This window comes from Helicoverpa armigera, chromosome 5 (assembly GCF_030705265.1).
Source record: "Helicoverpa armigera isolate CAAS_96S chromosome 5, ASM3070526v1, whole genome shotgun sequence".
Classification (NCBI taxonomy): Eukaryota; Metazoa; Arthropoda; class Insecta; order Lepidoptera; family Noctuidae; genus Helicoverpa; species Helicoverpa armigera.
In genome coordinates, this window is record NC_087124.1 from 9,596,029 (window position 1) to 9,619,785 (window position 23,757).

General features: G+C 36.7%; 1 protein-coding gene across 11 annotated transcripts in view; it reads left to right on the plus strand.

The window, feature by feature from the left end:
* Positions 1 to 23,757, plus strand: part of Raskol (raskol) — a 168,477-nt gene that overhangs the window by 84,605 nt on the left and 60,115 nt on the right. The window contains exon 2 of one of the 11 annotated variants that reach the window (XM_064034784.1): positions 8,184 to 8,445. The exons of 5 other annotated variants lie outside the window; for them this stretch is intronic. In XM_064034784.1, coding sequence (XP_063890854.1) covers positions 8,271 to 8,445 — 175 coding nt within the window. In that variant the 5' untranslated portion in view covers positions 8,184 to 8,270. Of the gene's footprint in view, positions 1 to 8,176; positions 8,446 to 17,644; positions 18,008 to 23,757 lie in introns of those variants that run through there. 5 more of the 11 variants (XM_064034786.1, XM_064034779.1, XM_064034778.1 and 2 more) reach the window with 5 other exon arrangements.

Here is a 23,757-nt window from a genome sequence, read left to right on the forward strand (position 1 = left end):
TCAAATAAGAAAGCGAAAACTAAGCTGTCATTGTTAGTCAGGCTTCCAGATTGTTAAGAATCATTGCCATTTACTAGGAGTAATCATTTCAATTAATGCCTGCCTCTAAACAAATCTTACATTAATGCTGTCTTCCATGCCTCAGCTATCAGTCCTCCAAACCTTCCAGGGACTTTCCCGGGAGGCATCAGAGCAAGAGTATTACAAATATGAAACAGCTTTATACTCAATACTCAATTCTTTAATACACACCATCATGTTTACAGTTGTTGTTCTATAAGTAACTTATGTCACAATTATGGACCTTGTTGGGCACAGCACATACAATAGTAGGAGAGAGGAGGAAGCGCACTGACTGTTTAATGCTAGGTCTATTCCCGGTCGCCGCGATGCCAATGCAAAGGCCTTACAGGGGTATATTCCGAGTCACTCCTTAATTAAACGTAGGTACACCAAAACATAATGTTAAGTAGATTTATGAGGTTAAATGTTAATAAAGTAAAAACTCGTAACAATTAGTAGTTGGAAATGTACTGGACGTGAGACTTATAAATTTGCCAATTTCAATATTCCAGAATTCGCGCAACTTAGTGCACACTTCTGCTAAGGCCATTGACATTTTCCTTTGTCAACTATAAAGTAATCTGTGGCTAAACGGTGAAGAACCAGTAAGGCTAAATTGTGAGCTTCCTAGCAAGTAATGTCGTAACAACAAACTTGTTTAGTGATTGTGAGTGTGTGAGTGTGTTACTGTGAGTGTGTGAGTGTGTAACTGTGAGTGTACGATTGTGACTGAGTACTGAGAAGGTATAGGTAATTCTACACCACAATCTGAAGTCTGACGCACAATTTGAAGTATACTCAGTCAGTGTACGTTATAAATAATAGGTAAGCAATTGCTCAAAACTGGTAAGCAATTGGCTAAAACAACGTAGTTACACCATGGTAGCAGCAAACTGATATTTCTGTATTTAGTAGAAAGTGTCATAAATGGGGTAGTATATGAAGCAAATTCATTGAGCTCTGTCTAGTCTAGCTTGCATGCAAAGACATTTAGTTAAATGTGAGAAGCCAAAACATTTCATTTGCAGATAGAAGATGTATCTCTTTGCTTCTACTATTTAGCCATCATTATTGCAGTTTCCACTGTCATGCAAACAATTTCGCAAACTTCAAAACATAGGTTTTGTATTAAGAACTAAAATTAATTGAGTATTTCTGGCGCATTTCGAGAATCGAACCCGAGTCGTCGCGCACTGCAAACCAATAAGAGGATTTACCATAGTTGCGTATGACTGAACATAAGAACATAAGAACTGGATTGATCTCACCAGGCATTATCACTCCATGCTTCTTGTAATATCTCTGCAAACAGCGCTAGGTCTTTGCGCTTTATAATCAGCAGGGAGTCACATTATGTGACACCACAGCGAGACAAGAGTAGAGGTTCCTTCCACACGAAAAGCACGAGCGACCTCGCGATATGTTGATGAGCTGCTCCACTCGGCAGACAGGATACATGTTCCCAGCTTACGTATTAGATACTATTCTCGCCTTAAGACAAATTAACCACATGAAACATAAAAACACAATAACTGGATAACAACTTTGATATGTCACCATGGAAACCGGTGATGTTTTTTTTTGTAGCTACAACCGGCCTTGTTATATTAGTAGAAATTATTTCCCATTATTTCTTAAAATGTATCCAAGAATAATGGAAACAACACCGATACTCTTCTTTCAACACAATTTTTAGTGCAGCAAATCATGCATCGCACAGAATATTCAATTTGTTTTAATAGTTGGCAGTTTTAGGGCTTTATGTTGAAATCATTTTCTAAAAGCGTGGTAAAAGGTAGCGACACGATACAGCGCTTCTTCCTTCCTTCTCAACGCTAGACATACTTGTACCTCGTACTATGATAAGTTGAAAAGTTTCAGCCCTATCTGCAAAATTCATAATCCAAAATCATAAAATATTGATCATAAATTTATTATGTGCAACTTGTAAAACTTCAACATGGCTTTTCAGGGCCACTGTCTTCGAGCTTCAGTGCTTTACTCATCCTGAAAAAGAAATCCAAGAGGTTCACTCTAAAACACAAATCTGCTGCTGTAAGGAATCTTCTCTGAGGCAGTTCCAGCTGGTGGGCTATCTTCAGTATCTCCAGTATTCGATCGCTTTTTGTTTTACAAACAAGACACAGCAGCTGTCACTTTTCCTCTCGCAATTTCTAGTCAAGACTTCGACCAGTTCTCTGCCATAATGTTGATGTTGTGGCTTCCAATGTGCTGTCGGTTATTTCGTGGTTGTCTCACAGCACATAGGGATCATTCATAGAATCGCAACGGTATTGGAACTATAACTAGTTCATACTTTTTCTTCAGAATACTCTCGAGTGTAAGAATAAAACTTATTTACGGTTGAGATGTAGTTTCAATAACAGAACAAATAATTACTGAATTTAGACGGCAAACGAAACGGTAAAGAACGCGTGGCTATCCCACTTCTGATCTTAAAGGACAGATCAGAAGGGGTAGACAAACATTAAAAACACATAATTCAAAGACATACAACCGTGCAAGTTTTATTGCTTACAAACATTACTTTTATAAATGATTTAACGATATGAAAACGAAGTTATTAAAAAATACAGCATTGAAGATAATTTGGAAATCATGTCAATTCTGAAGGTCTGTCATCGCAGTCGACGTCTTAACTTCTTCTTCTTGCCAGCCTGCTCGGTGCAGGATGGGCGCAAGGAGGATTGACATCTAAAAATATATATATAAAAATACACTAAATACTCTATGCGTCTATGATGATAAGGACAAATAATGTTCCTTCAACTTCCGTTTAAATAAAGCAACAGTTTGGCAGCTCCTCAGCTCAGGCGGCAAATTGTTCCATATACAATGTTATGTTCGCTTCAAATAAAACGAGATGTTTTCGATTGTACAGCTTCTTATGGCAACTTGCTTTATAAGGCTCGTATTATTGGCCTATAAAATGTTCTTAGTATATTTTTAGTATTAAAGTAAATAAAAGGCGACTTCATACGCGCCGTAGGTGGTCACCTCATAAACTATTCTTAAATAGCTGTTTATATACTTAAGGATATGGTACATATAGGTCATGATATTGTTAACATAACGTGTGATATTTCGGTAATATTTGCAGTTAACATTAACCTGCGCATAATGTATATCATAAAGTTTCAATGTCAAACGTGTTAATTTTTATAGCAATGACTAGTTACGTTAAGGTGCGATCACAATGGCCTGTAAACAAAAAAAATATTTCTTGATAGTTTAATAGACCCAAGTCTTCTAGGGCAAAGTTATGTATGAGTTCGGATAAAAATATTGCTAAAACAAGTTTGATCCATTTAGGTCAAAAGGGCAACTACCACATTCGTACATACATAAATCCTTTACTCCCTCTAATCTAATTCAGGTTAACATTTTATATAAAACAGTTCCTGTATCTATTTTCATTCATTGATACTTTCAAATGTTATTAACCGTATTCTTTTGACTACGACCTTATTTCTTTACGGCTATGGTTTGTGTAAACAATGGTGTTGGCGCAGCGCCATCTGTCGGCAATTCACGCTTATATCTGATGACTAATACAAGGCTAATGCATAATAACACTGATAGTGATAATTACCTGCATTAGCAACGATAGCTACGTAGTAATTTTATCCTAATAACTTAGGGGAGTGTTTGTAGAGGTGCGATTTGTTACACCTACTTCCTGTCATATCTTCGCTTCAATGATTAGTGTTTCGCACCCACGTATGATTGCTTACATTTAATAATGGTATAGGGGATTTCCTAACTTTCATTGGAAAATTAGGGAATTGGTGTAGGCTGACCATATACTTCACGGTATGACGAAATGAGTGTTATTAGATAGAATAGATACACCTGTAGAATCTTTCCGAGAAACAGACGTGATGTTATGTGGTCTACAAAATTGTAAGTGCCCATATAAACACACTTGAGATATACCTAGTACCACTGTTTGCTAGTTCTAAACACACGTACCAGCATACACATACTATGTCAATGTAGTAATCACTAATCATTGTTTGGCGATTGTTTACAAACATTGGGAGTCATTTTATTGTGTGCTCAATATGTAGTACATCATCTGTGGTTTGTTTACGTCAGAACAATGAACGAAATTCTGAACATTGCTTGACCATTACAGACTTTGTTTAGCGCAATTGCTGCTCCTAAATTAGGAAAAGGGAGACTCTTTTTGGAAAAACTGCTGTAACATCTTCTCTTTTTTTTCTCCCTGCCCTGTTCCCAATTTTGTTTGGGGTCGGCGCAATATGTCTTCCTCTTCCATTTTCCCCTGTCACTCGTAATACTGACACTCACTCCCTTCCTATTAATGCCATCTTTCAGGCAATCCGTCCATCTTCTCTTAGGACTTGTATTATTATCTATCGTATTGTAAAATTGCTAACATGTTGTTAAATAATGTTCTATTCATAGTTACGATTTTAAGATGAGTAGGTTGAGTTCACCCCATTTTAGGATCCTATTGATATTGCTTCTTTTAGCGAAGCATCGGAGAATTTGTCGTGATGTGTACAAGTGGGTGCGTTATATTTTCTGGTACAATGAGAACTTTCTAGCTTACCACCCACGTACACCTTATTTTACTCGTAAACTTCTTGTTAGGGATAATTATAAACTTGTACGTAACCCCTAAAATAACTTAACAATCATTTAAAATTTTCGGATGCATTTCCAAGGATTGAGTAGGTGCCTTTAACGTCAATATACAATGATGAAGCGTTAAACTAACACTCTATTATTAGTAGATGTATGTTGAATGAAGCGAGTAAGTGTGGGATGCATGGCACCGCCTTCTGCGCAGTCGAGAAGATTTGTAATACACACGTTATAATCAGCACTATAAATAGTTATAAATCTGTTGAAGACTACGCACGGTTATAGGCTATTCATCAATTTGTTACGGGAACCGATAAAATTGTGAGGTCATGAAGTGTTGCTTTGTAAACTTATTTTAGTACGTTATTACTTGTATATTAAAAATATTCATAGATTTATGGTTAGTTGGCGTTATCGAGTGAAAACACTTATTCGTACAGAAAGTCTTATCTATAACTGAAAAAAAGGCCGACAAAAGAGAAGACAAACGCGATAGTGAAGAGGTCAAGCGTGGAGTTCTAACGCGTTTTTAACACTTTGATGAATTTAATTTTGTTATCTGTAAGTACCACTATTCATAGTAACTCTTCAATGACAGTTACTTATCAACCTGTTTGAGATGACAGTATCTGGATGAAAATCTAGTATACAATTCCCAGAAAGTGGTGAAACATATTTCGCAATATACATATTTGAATAGTGGCGAATGTCTGGATTCGTTCTCCAAAGCCATTGAAAAGCAAAGTTTAGTTTGTAGGAAGTTTACAGGCAACTCGCAAAACGTTTCCGCAGTGAGCTGTTAATGTTAGCAGTCTGTGAAAGTTGGTCCTGAAGTTGTTTGAAATGCTTCAAGACTTAATTGTCGTGAGTTTCCTGCAGTTTCTAAGTGGCTGGCTAGTATTGGACTTGGCGTTTAAGTACTACGCTGTAAGTAAAGAAATATAGTGCTTTATTAATACACTTAAAATACTACACTAAGTACTAAGTAAAACCTTTTAGTTGTTGGTGGACTTTCCGTTTATTAGTTATCCTTAGATTTAAACATAAATTTGTCGCCATTAATTTATTAAAGGTAATTTATTTAAGGTATGAAGGTAAATTAATTCGCCACAAGTCTTTAATTACGCTTTGGGAAAGCGTTATTTTGTTTCAAAACCGATTAGTCATGAATTTAAAATCATAGCGTGATGTAAACTTCACACAAACCACAGACACCACGGTACACTCGTGAACAGTTGACTCATCTTAGCATTGTATGCAAACACTGACGTCTGCTAGTTTCGGTACAATGGCGAATTAAGACAAAGAGCCGATGATTGGTTATGGTATTGCACTAAGCTTGGTCATGCTTCACCAAGGAAGTTGAGACACGGTACTTGAGTAAGGTACCCACCTATTTCTTCTATTTTCCAACTTAAAACACAAGTTTTGACCTGATTTTCTTCGTGGACTAAAAAAATAAGCCAAATTAGATACTTTTTCGTAATAACGATCTCGTAATTGTATATCTAAGTCCAAAGTGCCCCTTCACAATTGGTGCACAATAGCACCAACAATGACCGATATTTGAATAAAATTGGATTGAATGTCACACTATTCAGCAAGGTACACCTGCTGTATTCTCACTATTGTTGATTCTTTAACAATCATCTGTAAATATATTCTCTTTATTGTTTGTCTAATCTTAGAACATCAGGTTAATTATATTTTGTGGCAAAGGTTAGCTCTGTCTATTGTTTGTCGTAGATTTCAAGCGCTGAACATTAATTCTACGGAACAAGTGAGGATTGTATCTCATCAGATTTTTAATGAGTATTTGTTCTTGGCCGATGTCCAGGGTCTACGGAGCGTGTCAACACGCGTCCTCATTAACTTAATTGTAAAACAAATATACAGCTATTTGCAGCACTTTTTACTTCGTGGAACGTGCTATTTCTTTCTTTCGAATGGACGTGTTTATTGTTAATTATCGGAAGTCAATTGTAATGCAGAGTGTGCACCTGTGATTTTATTGTTCTAAGTGTCACGGACAGTTATTTGATCCAGTTCAATGAGCTACGCAAATCGCTGGACTGGAGCTTTCCTTCCAGTTACCGAAGTCAGCTCAAAATAATATTATATTTTAAGTTGGTAACCATATTACATGGATATCCAAACGACGACAGCTTTTCTGGACATCAGATAGATCACAGCTGTGGCGTTTAAAGCTATGATATCATACATATTTACAAGAAAATATATTTTTCGTTATATAGGTATTTTCCATTTTCCTGACAATCTTTTAACTGAAAAAACTTAAAAATATAGTCAACAAAAAAAAAAAAACATAAAAAAATTCATTTTAACTGTCTCACCGTATCTAAAAATAACAGTATATTTTTATCAGTTGTGTTTCATAGCGTTTTCTTAAATGCCAAGCGTTTACTCTGGAGACCCCACTGATGTCGTTGCTCGTTACGGAATGCCAGGACTCCGTTATTCGTCCTGATAATTTTGTCATAAATAACACCACTGTACAAATTAGGGTGTGACCTCATGGGAAAAATATGCGTCAATTTACGATTGTGACTAATTCTCATCAAGGGCACCATACTTTTTTAACTTTCGTTTTAATTTGGTAGCAAATAATCGACGTTTGAAAATGATGCGTGAGTAAAACAATATTTGTTCAGACATTACACGCTCTGAAAGATTAATGAAGACATCAGCAATTAGTGGTATCATTGTATAATTACTTGAACTGTAATTAAATAATAACAACACTAATCGCTCGTTAGGCACTCGATTTATCAATCAGACGAAGTGGCATCCACGCACTTGGAGTTTACAGATATTTATTCAATATTATTTTATGCTTACCATGTTATCAATTAATTGGCAGATGTGGTTTTTGCAATTACTTCATATTTAATTAAAGAGATTAGTTATCAGCTGTAAACACTCTTTGAGACCCAATTATATTTGACCTTAGAAAAGTGTAGTTTATTTATGGATTGCACAGATAAGTAGCAAATATGTGATAAGTCTGTACGTTTTTCTGTCTGAAGGCCTAGTTAAGTATAGGGAGTATGTTTAGTGCGTTTTCATTGATATTTAGTCAGAACAAATGCTACTTATTTTGAGAACCAAAGGAGTGTCAAAAATACTTGACACTATAATTAATTTCTATCCACCATGCGACAAACCTTCAAAATTAATTAAGATTAAATATAACCGCATGATTTGCCACCCGACGGCTGTTATAAAGATAAATTGTCTCGTAAAGTTAGTGACCACATAACACAATGATGCTGAGAGGGACACTCGAGTGCAGCGCCCCTATCTTCGTTCACTATCGTTATCTTGTTACGAAGCCGTGTCGTAATGCCAGTGATTTACACGCCAATTGTCGGCATCTATTCACTCGACCCTTGAACTCACTTGCAATTTAAAACAGAAACTTTATGACTTCTAAACGATAAAATAATGTTTTCCCATCAAAACAGCAATGAAAACAATTTTTGAAACAAAGTGTCTAGTACAAGTTATGTGAAAGTTGTTTAGTGTTAAAAAGTACTTTGAAAGAATATGAAATGAGTCTACAAAGAGAAAAACGTACAAAATTCAACATGTGGAAGGCGATTATACACAGGAAGAGGAAATACAGTGAAGTCTTACCATGTGATCGGGAGTCCTACTCCGCTCTAGCGGCGATGCAGGGAGGTAGTTCTGCGACACTACCGCCATCTCTTGACGCGCTCAGAGCATGTAAGTATTATCGCTACTCGACGCTAGATGGCGGCACTGATTGCTTCTGTAGCATACTGTTAACAATTTGATATTGAATTGAATGGTGACTTAATTATAGTATTGAATGAATATAAATAACTTTTATTACACCAATAACTAAAATAAAGTAATTCATGGATCATTAATCAATAGGAATATGAAAAAGCGGTAAATTAATAATAATAAATAAATAAGTGCACATGTTGCATTGCATTTCGTAAGTCTTGTATGTCATAATTTTAGAATAACTTTCAAGAGCAATTCAGAATATAATTTACAAACGTACAATACTTTAAAACCGACGCGTGACATTGTGTGCATTTTTTGCGCAGTCGCGTAATAGCATGGTCAGTGCTTCCTCTCGGACTTCAATTGTGGGAAAATATGATTCATGCCATTGTGTTTAGTGTACCAACCGCGTCAAACGCTGCCGCTCTCCAAATGAGGTCAATCTTTGTTACATTTCTGGCGACTCCACGCTCGTGACCCACGGTTTTAACAACAAACGGCCCTTGCGACAACTCGCAATGCTCCAACAACGGAAACATTATTATTATTATCTAAAATATCTTACAATTTATTTTTTGTCGTATTAAATTTCGTAACTTCAGTAACTATGAGGATAAGCTAGCAGCAATAAAAGTTAAGCGTTAATCTCTTAATCATTATCTTCTTTTACAAAACGGCCATTTTCAAGCAAACCGTTAACAATAAATGCCTCTTGAGCTTACTCGTCTCATTCCTCATCCTTATTCGGAAACAATTGTCATTGTTCCGAGTAAAAATCGCGAAAGGACATCAGTTGGCAATGCGAAGAGGTAATCTTTGGGTAGTATTCAACAATGCGCTGACTATAAAGAAACTGACGCTTGCAGCGTAGAACGTTGCCCACGCGCAGACAATATGGCTCCCACGACATGGTTTCCATGACTTTACGTAAATCTGCTAATTACCGCGCATTTACACATAACAATGATACGTTTCCCCACTTTAATATACATAAATTGTCCATAATGGAAAATATTATTATAATGCTCAGTAATACTGCGTGAAAGCCAAGAATAGTATGTTTCTACGTGTGACGTGATGGATGAATGTTTCTTAATACTTTAGTCTCTCACATAGCCTTGTATTTCATATTTAAGGTTTTGAAAATAAATATAACATGTAAATGAATACAGAGGAAACATCAATCACCAACGACATTTACATGCATTATAAATCGAAGGTCTTTCGACGAGTCATGTATCAGTGGGTTGTAAAATTTTCTTGTGTCATTTTCTATTGTAAACTTCTAAGCTACCGCACTGTATTCATCTAATATCTTGTAAATACGTTTCTTGTGGACGTAGTTATTAAGCTCGTTCAGTAGTAGATATGTTCGTGCAGCATTTGTTTGTACATGTGTGTCGCTCACGCAAGCCTCAATGGCCGGTGTCAGTGTACAGGTTTGACCCACATACTTAGCCCGGCCACGTCTGCGGCGCGACCGCCTCCTTCGGGACTTCAAACACAACTACACGCATACTCTCCAATGTATTTATGCATATCTGAATCAACAATAACCAGCATAATGGGTCCCTTCAATGGTTTGCATATATTAGTTTATGAGGTCAACATTTTCTAGTGCATCCGGTCTTAATAGACACATTGCGGTTCATTCTTGATTAAGCGGCATGATTTTGAGGCGTTTGGAAGTCACTTGTAATTATGATTTTGTTTATACTCATTAGCACAACGGTTATCTTGGGTTATGTGTGAAGTCAATGATGGGTTTGTTTTTCGATTTAAAATGTTTGATCCACTTTACGTCAAGCCTGTCATTCAATATAAACAAAATAGTTGCCCAGTTGCTAACCTTAATTCACGGGTGAACAATTCTCGAGTTGGCATCTCGATCCAATGAGAGATTCGCAAAAATATGACCATGTCCCCGCGCGTCACGGATAATGAGCAGCTCCTGCTATTGTGTTCAAATTGTGTCAAATTAACGCATCCGTTTTCTAAGAACTGACTCATGACGAATTAGCCTGTATTGCCATGAACTAAGTTTTATCATTTTGCGGTTAGCTTCGTTTACAACGCTTTCTTTGAAATTAGCCCTTGTTTTTATTGCCTGCCTTATTGTTTTTCACTTGAAGGTTCTTAGTGAAGAATACTTTTTTCCCTGGTCATTGCTGATTCACAGGTCCACTTAGTATGCATGTAATTACGACTAGTTGCAATGATAAAAACGTCCAAAGTGGACTTGATCTTCCGCTATCCATTTTCCAAGATCAAGTTAATTCTCCGTATATGTCAAGCATGGTTAAGAAACAACCTCCTACTTGATGTGGAAGCGAGAGCTGCTTCCACAAAAAAACTAGTTACGCTCTGAAGGCCGTCATTACTAAATTCTCCATAGTTTTTATTCGACTAAGCTCTCAGAAGCAATTCCAATCGCGTTCTTTCGATGAATACGGAAAACCGATCTTTACTGAGCTCCTACTTGTGGAAACAGTAAAGAGTGTCTCGTGCCCATTCGTGCCCCTGAAATATTTTACTTCTTTACTACATACGGCGTTGTTCGACTTTTTAAAGGTGCATAAATGTTAACACGCTCCTGACTTTATGTTTGCCATTAAAGGGACGACGATCTGTTAGATGATCAGAAGCCTGCATGATTGACGGACAGACAGAGTTCGACCTTAATTGAAAAGATGTTTGTTTTTCAGTATGTCTGCCTTTTGATAAATGTCTGGATTAGATTAGCGATCTGTGAAACCATCAATATCTGCGATTATTAAAGTAACAGTTCGTAAATCACAATGTGTTCAGAAAGCTATTAAGATTTCTCGAAAAGCTGTTTCTTTGTTTATGTGTCCTAAAATTGCCTTTGTTTTTTTGCACAAATTAGAGATTGTTCCCAGAGTCATATGGTATGATGGAGACTATTATGGTCGGTAGTGTTTTGTTATATTTATGTATTGTTCGGAGCGCGACATATGGGAGGCGGTGGGTACCTTCACCGCAGCTGGGGGTAACAGGATGCGAAGATACGATTAGCGATCTTTTTCTCTTGCATTTTAAATTACGTTGGTACCGTATCGAGCTTACAGAGTATAGCTTCCGGCTGTTAATAAGGTTTAATGTGTTTTGCAAGAAAGGAATAAATGAGATACTTATCTGATCAAAGATGAAAATGGTTCTATGAAGATACTGCTAAATATAAAAATTGGCTAGTTTAGATATTGGGTGAAACAGCTTTTGTCTTAAAAGCACTATACGTAAACAGGTAGGCAGTGTCTTCCTCCTACACATTTATGGCGAGTGGGGTCACAAAGCAAATTATATAACTTTTCATTATAGCGTTGAAAACAATGAATCAGCCGAGTGCTCGTTAGTGAGTCACCTCCCCACCTCATTGTGGAGGCCATATCGCACTTATCCTTGCCTTTTTTCTTAGCAAAGATAATCTCGTATTCTGCCTCTGTATCCCTTTAGTACAGGTTTTTGTAGTGTGTGCATGTAAACAACTAATTGTAAATGCGAGAGAGCTGACTTTAATTGACATACTGCGGCCTTTTCATTTCGTGCCAACTATAAACTTTTAATTAGGTACTGTTACGCCAGGACCGATTATCTTGCTCAAAATGAAAAACTGATTCGATATCACGACGTTTATTGCTTGGGCTCGAGAGGTGAAGTGACACACTTCAATATAAAAAACTTATTCTATGGAACAAATCGAATACATTTGAAATGATTGTCCGGTCAGTATCAAAAATATCTAACGAATAAAACCTTACAAATGAAAGAGTTTCTAACTACGTTACAGTACATTGGTTAAATGCTAAGAGTTTTTCTTTTTATCGAAATGTTCGTTGAAATATTATAATAAGTTTACGGTATTATGTGTGCGAATACTTTCTTAAATATTTAATAGTGTGCTTTCACTAATTATGTAATTATGTTGTTACAGGTAAGTGTCGATGGCTTTACGAATTAACTGTGGCATTATGCGGTAAGTACGCACGTGCCTTGCCTTAAATTCACGCTCTCTAAACAAAGGTCTTAGCGGCTTTATCTCGCACAGAATTGGTGCGTATTTAGTTAACTTTTAATTTGGGTACTCACCAACTGCTAATTATCTCACTGCGTCCATCAAGATGGGTTATCTCTTAATTTTACTGTTTCACGGTGTTTTGCTCAGATATATTTACTTATAACGTTTATTTGCGTACGCTGTAAGTGCTCTCATACTCGTTAAAAAAATATTTATGCGCCGTTATCAGATTTTTTTACGAAATCTTAAATGACATTTATGTAACGCTAATAATATTGAGTCCGGCTAATAAACACTTAGGTACGTTCTTTATTATTAATTCTTTCTGTGTAAAGATTTTTACAAAAAAATGAAAATTTCATGACGCAGTTAATGAAAGATAATAATATATTGTTGGACGGATGCAGTAAAGTGCATTAATTTACTGGTGTAATTAAAGCTGTTTTGTATCGTGTGTCGCGATGGTCGTCCGCTGTCCGCTCGCTCCGGATGCCATCAGCCTGTGAAAACAAGACCAGCTTAGGGTTACGCGGTTGGATTGACCAGGCTTTCAAGCTGACGTTTCGACCGCAAACGAGACCTCGACGACTCTAAGAATCGGGTTTCTAAAAATCTTATGTGCAAGGTTTAACTTCAAGACCATGGATAATCTCTCATGGGCCACCAAGAAATAACTCATTTTATTGTGCGATAACTTTCGTCTTTGATATATGTTTATAGGCATTATGCATTTTCATTTGAATTTTATCGGTTTTGTCTGTCTGCTTTCGAGTATAAACAATTTTCTTTAGCATTTACTGGCTTCGTTCACTACCTTTTGGATCGTATAAGAAAATAGAAAATTAGTCATCATCTATGCGGTAATTTCACAGTTATTAAAGAAAATTGAATTTAAACTGATGAAATATATTATGGATGTCTACAACATCAGAGAATGACCATGACAAGAATCTGAAATACGTAAGTCATATGCGTTTCATCGGCTTTCGTAAAATTGAAAAGCTCAGTTTGCTGTTCAAAAATAAGAGTTAAGGTTAGTTAGTATATTTGATTACAAAACTCCTAATCTGTTTAATTATGAAGTGTAAGATATCGTGTCCTGTATTAACCCCTGTCTCAGCAGACACTAAGGATGTTTACAAAGTTATTTTTGTTTGAAGCGAGCTATGTCGTCAGGCCGTTATTGAATCAAGCGAGTTCATCAACAGAACGGCTACTGTTAGTTTGTATTGAATTATAAACCTGTTGTGATTATGTCATTATGGCTGGCCAGTGTCGATTTGTTGGCACCGTTTCCAACGGTATCGTGTATGATTGGAACATTCTGCATAGTTGACTGGCTTTGCAGTGTTGCTATGTTTGTCAAATCTATTTTGTAATTATATGGATAGAAGAATATGCTTGAGAATTAAAAGATCTCTTGAAAGTATATAGCCATGATTTTAGTAGATTGGTCATAAAGCTATTGCCAATATTATTAGAGAGTTCATAAATAAATAATCGGGACGTATATTTGAGATGTTTCTTCTATTGCAAATATTCATAGACGTTAAACGGCCGTGACCAGTAGGTAAGCGGTTGTCTTGTTTAGCTCCAAATTCCATTAAAATAAGATATGTTTATCTTAAGCAATAGAAATACATGTTTAAACTGTTACGTATTTTCTAAGTTATTCATATAAAATTATACACCTTCACCGCCAAGCAGCGCAGAATTTCATTGAAATTACATATAACGTATTAATAGGGTTGTTTCCTAGTATTCATTTAGTTAAAAATAAATAAATGCACCGAAAGTTCACAAAACTAGGAACACGATAAGCTATATCATATTATTTATAACTGACCATATATTTTTTAATTAATTTATGAAATCTTAATTTAGAGCCTATGACGTCACGCCATTAAAAACGACGAGAAGAGACCGATGACGTCATTCTCTCTGTGACAGATATATCGAAATAACCTCAGAATTAATGTTTTGTTTATTTGCTTCTGTGAATTTCTGTGTGTTAATTGCATTTAAGTGATACAACTGCTAAAGAATTATGGAGAAAGGATTTATGAAAGCTTATAGTTCCAATCTGCCAAGAGTAGACTCTTCTATGGTCGCTCAATTCTTTGCCAATAACCAAGATTTTTCAGCGGAACGTGGATGAACAGTTTATTTGGAGCACTAATGGTCGTATTTCCAGTCTCGCACAACACAAACCTTGTAGACATTCATTTAATTTAAGTTTTTTGAAAAAGCATCAAATCTTTTTGAACGCGGACATAAACATAACCTCAATATAAATAAACACAAACTTTACGTTTCTTTGCACCGTTTCATTTTTCCGCGTACACAACTCAAAACATTTGAGGTATTTTATTTTTGTGCAAATGTATAAAAATAATTTATATGTATAAAATATTATAGTTTTTGTAGCTATTTTATAAAAATACATTATAAAAATTAAGAAATCCATTAGTTGTTATGTTAGTTTTTTCTCGTTAGATGTGCTTTAAAATGTAAAGGAATGAACAGAGAACGTTGACGTCACAGTCACGTGATCTAGCGTTTTCCGAGCAATATTCTAAGAGAAATAGAAAAAAATGTAATACATAAAAAATAAAAAGATTTGAGACGAAAAATGAAAGAGAGGGTGATCTTAAATTTATTTAGAAGCTATCTAAATAGATTTCCGAAAATTGGAAACAACCCTATTATGCGGCTCACAAAACGCAATGTGAAGCTCTTTCGTTCCATACTCTTTCCTGGAATCGTTATACAGTCGATATTTAAAATTTTCACTATAACCCATAGTGCTCGCACATTAACGATTCCATTCGCATAAGAAGTGTGGGAGTCGTGGAACAGTTTGTACTAAAACTTACATTTATATGGAGAATTTAGACAGCTACACATTTTGAAACGACAGTAAAATTATTCTTAGTAAAACAAGTATATTTCCATTTAGGTTGTTTCTGATAGATTAAACAAAATAACTTGATAATGGTGTTTAATTTGTCAGCTTAGCTGTTTTATATTTTGTATCTTTAACATTAACGAAGAAAATGCAAAATACCTTATCTTAACGTCAAAACCAATAGGTCCGGGCCGGTGTACGGTGATTTGGCCCGATTTTAAAACGTTCGTGCCAAAAATATTATTCCCACTTTCAACGGCAATGCAGATGTGCCATTTTACGCATACAAATTGGGACACAGCCGTGTACCCAACTTCATACGCTGAATGTTATGAAACTTTTAACTTTCACGAAGCGCATTCGCTTTTTCTGACTGAATATAGCACTTAGGTTGATTTTTTCCCCGTAAATATGTGTAACTGCAATTATAGGGGTAATCATGCATGTAAAACCATTTTGTAAAAATGTATGAGCGTGAACAGGTGAGGTGGCGTGTTAACATTAGATCATCAATAATCTTACAATGCCTTTTTTAGATGATTCAATGCAGCTATTGAATTGTAGATGGCACACACCTTATTGTCTTCATTATTTCTTCTTTGAACTTAAAAGAGACAAAGACAATCTGCCGAAAACTGAAATATAATTGTAACCTCAGGGTTGGTCCATGTTGTGATTTACTTTATGATGTTGCCAATGAGGCCTTTTTTAATTTTCTTAGAATTGGTTGCCATATCTCGGAACTATACAAAATGTATGATAATATACCTATCTCTTTTATTAAACTTTATCTGCAGACGTGCACAACTTAAAATTCAATCTCAGTAAACGTGACTCGATGATGTCTTACCGATGTTCTGCCGTGCCCTGTCCATTTAACAATTTTCCCTTTTTGTGTCGTGTACACAAAGCCCATCTTTCACACTGTTTGAACGCTAATTTTAGCCCAAGATTCATGTTTACGTATTTCTTCCGGCGATAGCTGTAAATATTCCTAGTTTAAATGCTTACATAAATTAACTAGAAAACTCATTAATAGTTAAATTCTTGTTTTAATTAAGAAATTAAATGTGAAATAAATCGTAATTAAGTATTCCGAAACGGTTTCACTTTAGTGCCATCTGCAATATATTGGTCAATTATTGCTGCATGTAGATAAGAGACTACTGCGGTGAACACATGTTCTTTTGATATTTGCATACGATCGGCTCCGAGCGTACTGTCGTATCGCTACGCAAACGAGTCCAAAAGAAAACTGCCGTCAAATTATCGTTGTTACGTGCGAGTGTGACCCCGTTTCGGTTCTATCACTGTCAATTTGTTAAAGTGAAGTTTCAATTATGTATAAGTAAACGACACGTTCACCATTCACGCAGTTCGTGTCACTGTGTGTACTCCCTTTAGACACGTGTATCTGTACAACGAATCATGTTTTACATTATCTGTATACTTTAACTACGCTTCCACCAAAACGCGTTTAATTTCGAAAGTAATAAATAAAAGAGCTTCACTTTTGTACGAAAGTGTGTCAAGCCATATTCCTACATTACAATATTGTACACGGCCCACCTCGTTGAATTCTGAAACTTAATTAAGGTTGGGAGCACGCTTAAAGCATACACCGCTTGTAATCTGAAAAGTTGAGTGAGGTTTTAAATTTAAAATTGGAACAGGTATAATGTCAGGCTGTCACAGATGTCATGTAACTGTTCATATCAAGCGGTCAGTAAGCTGACACTAGTTTTATTAGCTTATGCACATGACCTTACATCGCATCGGCTTAATGGTTACGTATCTCCTAACCGCAGCATAAACATAATTTTGTGTAGCAGATAATGTAAATATTATGTCTAATAGAGAAAATATATCTCCCTAGTCGACTAGAACTGATAAACGCCAACTTCGAAGTTCCGACGCGATATGATATCGCTTATCGTGTATGACCAAGTTTTTTTGTTAAACTAAGCTTTATGATTCCAATAGGGCTGCATCTGCTGATAGAGCAGCATGCATTTTACACTAACCATTCAGAATATGAGTCTTATTCGTTTTAGTATAAAGGTCATTATTGAAATAGTGGTGGTTATTTTCCTCTTAGCCATTGGTTCCTTTTTGATCGTGTCAGTTTCCGCCGTATAAGCCATATTAAGAGCTGATTCAAACCGTATGGTTAAAGTAAACAAACAACAATATCCTCAGTTGAGCGATCACGTGCCAGCCCTGGTAGTGGTGGGTGCACACCGAGCGCGCGTTGGTAAACAGTTGGCATCGGTCCGTGTCGCGCGCACGTCGCGCCTCGCTTCTCCGACATTGTGTGAGGTGCGTCCACACTCTTGTGTCCGGTGTGCCAGCAGCCGCGCCACCACAATGCGCAGGAACTCTGCGATTTGCTCCCAATGAACCGCCGTACCATTGTGCTTGTTTTGTGGAATCATTACGTGCTTTTGTCAAGTGCTATACGTCGTGGTTTTGTTCAGTGACCATTCTTCAACAGTTTGTATGTCATTATAGCGGTGTGAGATATACTGTTAACTTAATTCTCCTCAGTGATCCATCGAATGGCTACATGCAACGTCCAACTTCTGCCAGTAATAACTTTACGCAACTTACATAACGGCGATAAGAAATTGGAAATCATTTCTGAACTTTACGAAGCTTACGTTTTCGAAAGCGTCTGACGAATCGTCTCGCAAATAAGTCTTGGTAATGTCAGGTTTCATAAATTATAAGGTCAGCCGATAAGTTGACAGTGGCCCTGTAGAGCAGTGTTCTGTAATAAATCAATTAATCACTCAGTATATTGATTACCTCCAGTGGCCCAGGGATCGTATCACACGTCGCTGGGCCGGTACCGTGTAAGAGGGGCCTAAATATAGCTGGCCCAGTGTGGCGGTCACAACAGTCACCCTTTGCGGTGACATCTACATACATAGACGCTGCTACTAATTAGTGCGTCAACGTTTTAAAACTAATGCTGCAATGTATATCTTCTAGAGAATATAGCCTTTTGTTTTGCACGACAGGTCGACCAAAACAATTGAGCGGGACCATTATTTCGGTTTCAACAATACCATGCCGTTAGCTTACCTGCTTTGATACTGATATCATTGTCGAGTTACCTTGCGGAGCTCTGCCGAGGCTTTACCTACATCGGACGTAAAATTCTTCGATGTTTACTCAGTTATAAATTGGAGGTGTTATGTTTAGTTCATTTCAGTTGGCTCTAACTTTTTTTACCGCTTCGTTACCATTACATCGATCGTTCTATAATGGTCAGTTAGTACCGTTTATAAATTTATAACTATGTACCAATAGAATTAGTTCTGGTCTTCGGGATCGCTCTAACAATTGTGGTTTCAAATATTGAAGATATTTTGTTAAATCTCCTGATCTAGTAGCGTGACTGAACGCCGACACTTCGCGGTTCGATTGCTATCAATGAAGAAAAGTTTAGATACACACGAATGGTTCGGATACAATATTCACAACAAAAGCATTCGTGTTTTGATCTTCATGTAATAACAACTGACATTTTATAAAAAGTATCTCGTAATAACTTTCGGTTTCTCTATTGATCGAGTGCTCGGAATTTAAAGTTAATCTTGGCGAATATTTTAACGGTAGTTAAAAAAAGGATGTAAGCATCTGTCGAGCCGGGTGTTCTAAAATCACGCTTGCACATGTCGTGTGTCGGGCGTAACAACGTCTTGGGGGCCCGTATCCCGCTACCTGCCTCGGCACGCATTGTTCTCCTCCCCACTCGTGGTAAGAACGGACCTTCTTACCCTGTTTTGTTCTACGAACAACAATAACACGTTGTTTTGTTCTCAAGTACGCCGCCGTAGAGTCGTAGCTGCACTTGATTAGTAGAATGTTAAGTTCAACTTGCACCATCGCGTCGCGCTATTTATAGTTTATAACTCCTCGCTCGCTTAATAAAGCACAGCTCCTTTTGTGTAATCAACGCAATTACATACTGCAAATGCGTGTGTTGTCATGCGGCTGCAGGAGGTTGCAAACATTGACAGAATATAAAGTTATGTGCCTCCGCGATACAGGTAAACGATTCATAATAGTCCAATCGGCTGTTTTGTCAATCGCACCACGTCTTTTACCCACACCGTGCTTCAACGTTGAATGCAAAGAGAATCCGATTCGGTTCTGCACATATGCGATGGAATTTTAATCGCTGTTTTCATAATAGAAATTTATTTCGGGGACAGCTTTGTGCCCAAAAAAAGGAGTCCTTAAATATTTATGTGCATAAGATAAACGTAACGGTACACATGCATTTATTTGAAGTTTAAAGTTCCGACATATGAAGTATTTGAAAAAACTATAGTGTTTTAACTAAAGAGTCCCCTTGCATAACATCGCACTAGCTTATAAATCGCGGTCGTGGTCTACGACGACAGATAAGTGCGTGCTTATCGTCACTGAACCGAATTCCCCGAGAAGCCGATAACATGCCGTGAGAACACGCATTCGGGGGATAATCCCGGATTTTTGGGGAACATTTAAGGCCAATAAATATAACTCAAGTTGATTACGATAGAAGCTTTCTTTTGGACTTAAGGGCGTGCGTTACAATGTCAAAATGTATGAGGTTTTATTACGATCTAAACGTTTTATCATTTTTTTGGGTGCTATCTCAGTATCTATTTAAATAGACCGATAACGTTACGTTACTCATAGTGTTATCTCAGAAAATATTACATATTATAATCCCACAGCAATTTTATATGCATTTACAGTAAAGAGCCCATTTCACTTAGCGTTTGCTTTTACTTGGAAGTCATCGCACTGAGCTTAATGTCTAATGAAGTGTGTGGGTAACTCGAGCTTGGGTAATCATGGTCAATGAAATTACATCTGATTACTTACGCAGAATAGAGCTGTAATGTTAAGGACAAGGCACTCGATACAAGAACATTACAAGCTTTGAAAGATACCTAAAAAAATATTGTGAAAGAACAAGTACAAATAAATACCAAGTTGTACAATAAACTGCTATCTTAATACCATCTTTCCTCAAAAGTGTAGCGTACGGTAGTCATTGTAAATTTTCGCGGCGCACAGTGGGCTGAAGTGGTCAGTTGTCAGATAGGATCGGGGTCATTCCCCCGTGGTTCCGGCACCTGGCCACAGGCGGATATTGACGCACTCATGGTGTCACCCGCGTCAACTATTGACGAATATCTATACTCGGAACCAAATTATGATAGGAAAACTTTTTGCGAAGCACACAAAATTTTAAAATTATTTATTTATTTCTGGGAAACTATTCGTAAACTGTCAATTTACACAAAAAGAGCAATATCAATAAAATAGGAATTTATTGTTATCTCAGTTAACAAGACTTTTTTATAGCAACTGTTTTGAATTTAACAACTAGAAAGTTAACTTTATATTTCCGTCAGCGTTTGATTTATTGGCAATAAAATCATGTGAATCGAGAACATATCGAATACGATGCAGTGTGTTGATAAATATTGATAGTACCCTTAACGGAATGGCTATTGACATCAGCTCCGCCGAGGGAAAGTGTCGAGTACCTACTTTACACTCGCTTTCCAAAGTGATTTGCTACTGAACTGCATCTATGTACTTAGAATATAACTAAAATATCATGTTTTCTCAATGACTTTGCGGCACCGACGTGTAATTATTCTTTATAGGCAATTTACCGCAAACCATTGTTAACTTCTTGCACGTTTGACCTTTTACAAGTCGATATTTGGTAGTTTACTGCATAGGGCTTATTTTACAACGATTGTGCAAGTAGGAAACGGCACAAAACGTGCAATGTCTTATAGAAATTTCGTATACACGTTTAGTGATAGTCACGAATTCAATCTTGTTTGGGAACGCTCTGTAATGAGTATAATTCTTGTAATTACGTGGGAAACATGGAAATAATCTACATAAAATTATAATTCATTGTATTTTCAGACGTTTTTACGGCGTACTTTGTTCTTGTAGGTTATACAAGAGCTTTCACTTTTTTATGAAATTTTCGAATGCACTTAAACCTTATTACGTATAGACACATTTTGTTCACAACAAGATTTCTTTGATCTTATTAAGTTAGCTTGTGAATTGTAAATGTGGAGAAATCTCGGCTCACATTGTATGGCGGTGTGTTCGTGTACCTCACTGAGGTCTGTCAATTACGGGACTCGAGTCGCACTTTATGACCGCATGTGGAACTTGTCGGACTACTTACCCGCGTGTGCCACTTTAAGTGAAATTCTTTGACTTACCGAAATCTGTGGAAACGCTGACAACGTGCAATATTGTCTAGATAAATCGTTTACCAATTATATTTATAGAAAATGAGCTATAAACAAGGCTGACAGGCAAAACAACGTGAATCTAGTTTTAGAAGCTGTGTTAAAAGCTGTTATGGGTAATAATATCTTATTGATGTCCTGCGGGCATTCCGTTGAAGTAATATTACAAGATACGAGCTGGTGTAATCATCACTCTGCCAGAGAAATGGTTTTATCTCAGTCAGTGTAGAACATAAATACAAATATGCTACGATGGCGCAATATTGCGTTGCAGAAGATTATATTTGAAATACCAGTCATAAATCTCAGCTGCATTCTCATGCACGTAGGTGAAAATTAAACATCATTGAATTTAGACCCGCCATGTTTAATTTTCTCAGACTACGAAAACAAGCTACTGGTGGAAAGTTAATATTTATAATTGTAGAAACCAGACCAGTAGCAGCAACGACTAGATATTAGTAATACGATCCACCAGAAAGGAATGTTGTTATTCCCAAATCCTTGACATTTCACTTGTTATTATTGACATAACAAGAGTATCAGCCGCAGTTGCTCAAATAACACTTGTCTATAAAGGGAAGCGAGTGTTATTTCAAATAAACTTCCCATTGTATATCCAACGTAATACCGGATTCGTTTTGAGCCTGAAGTAAATCCTAAAATAATTGCAAAGCACGTCCTGTCAGAGGAAATCTTGATAAATTCGTACTTTACATTTGGAACAACATAATTGCTTGTTTGTTTTAAAATTCTGTGCACGCCGTATCCTCCGGTCATTAGTACATTGCTCTGTAACTAAGCTTCGTTTAGTTCTACGAAACGAGTCTGATAGAACATTATGCGGATCGACAATACTTGTCTATGATGTTAGGATTACAATGTAATCTCTATTGCTATTTATTAGAGTAAGCTGTGTAGCGTTTGAAAATCGGGGCTTTGTAACTGCATTTCATTGTCTTCACACGCCTCTATATCTTGTGTGAATCCTGTAATGCGTTCAGTGAACAGTTAGTGACTTCACACCACCGATGTGTAAAGTCAGAAATAAATCTGACTAAAGATGCATCATAATTATGATTTCATTTAGTCAATTACACAGCCAAGAAATTCTCACAAAGATCTTCACGTTTAAACAGGAATAAGTGGCATTTCCTAATTTCTCAGTATGTTGACCCACCATCATTAAGGCATCCGTCTAAGCGTGTCACAATTTCTTAATTGTTATAGCCCACTTCTTTAATATGGGCAGTACTGTACATTCTGCATTCTGTGGGAAGCGTACATGCCAGCCGAGTCTATCTCATTGAACAATTTATCCAGCGTAAGGCCGTCTAAATTGAGAGGCGCGATACACAAATGTTCCAATATCACTTCGAAGTCAGATACAGTTTCATCGATTCCGGGAGCATTCGATCGGGATCAACGCTGGCGTTCGTCCAAACAGCAGTTTATAGCTGACTCTGTTTACCGAGCCGAGCCGTCACCTAAATATGTTCCCGCCTTGTAAAGCCTGTAAAAGCTTTTATCAGAACGCGTTGTTCGACTCTCGCCGGATGCGGAAATGTTAACTGCAATCAGTAGAAATGGTGCGCGATACATTTCTAATCGGGCTCGTGTGTCATCCGTGATTATGTTTTGATTGAACATTGTAAATATTATGTTATGTGTTATTCTATGATTGGCTTGTGACATCTATTCAATAGCAAGGTGTCATTCATCAATGGACAGAATTTAATCTTGTGTATTTTGTTCTATTCAAACATAACCGAAATATCTGTTTAATATAATAAAGAATTTTTTTATTTGTTTCATAAATACAATGGATATGATGACATAACATGTCAAATATGCCAAAAATTACATTATTAATTTAATTTGGAATTCAAACGCTATTTCCCTTAAAATTGTGCATTCTAACATCAAAGTTGTAACGTTTACATAAATTTTCCTCTTAGCTATAAGGATGATCTCATTATTATATGTATGTATGTCAGTGTAAACACATTGCTACAGTAGATAGGTAGGTATGTAATGCAACGGTA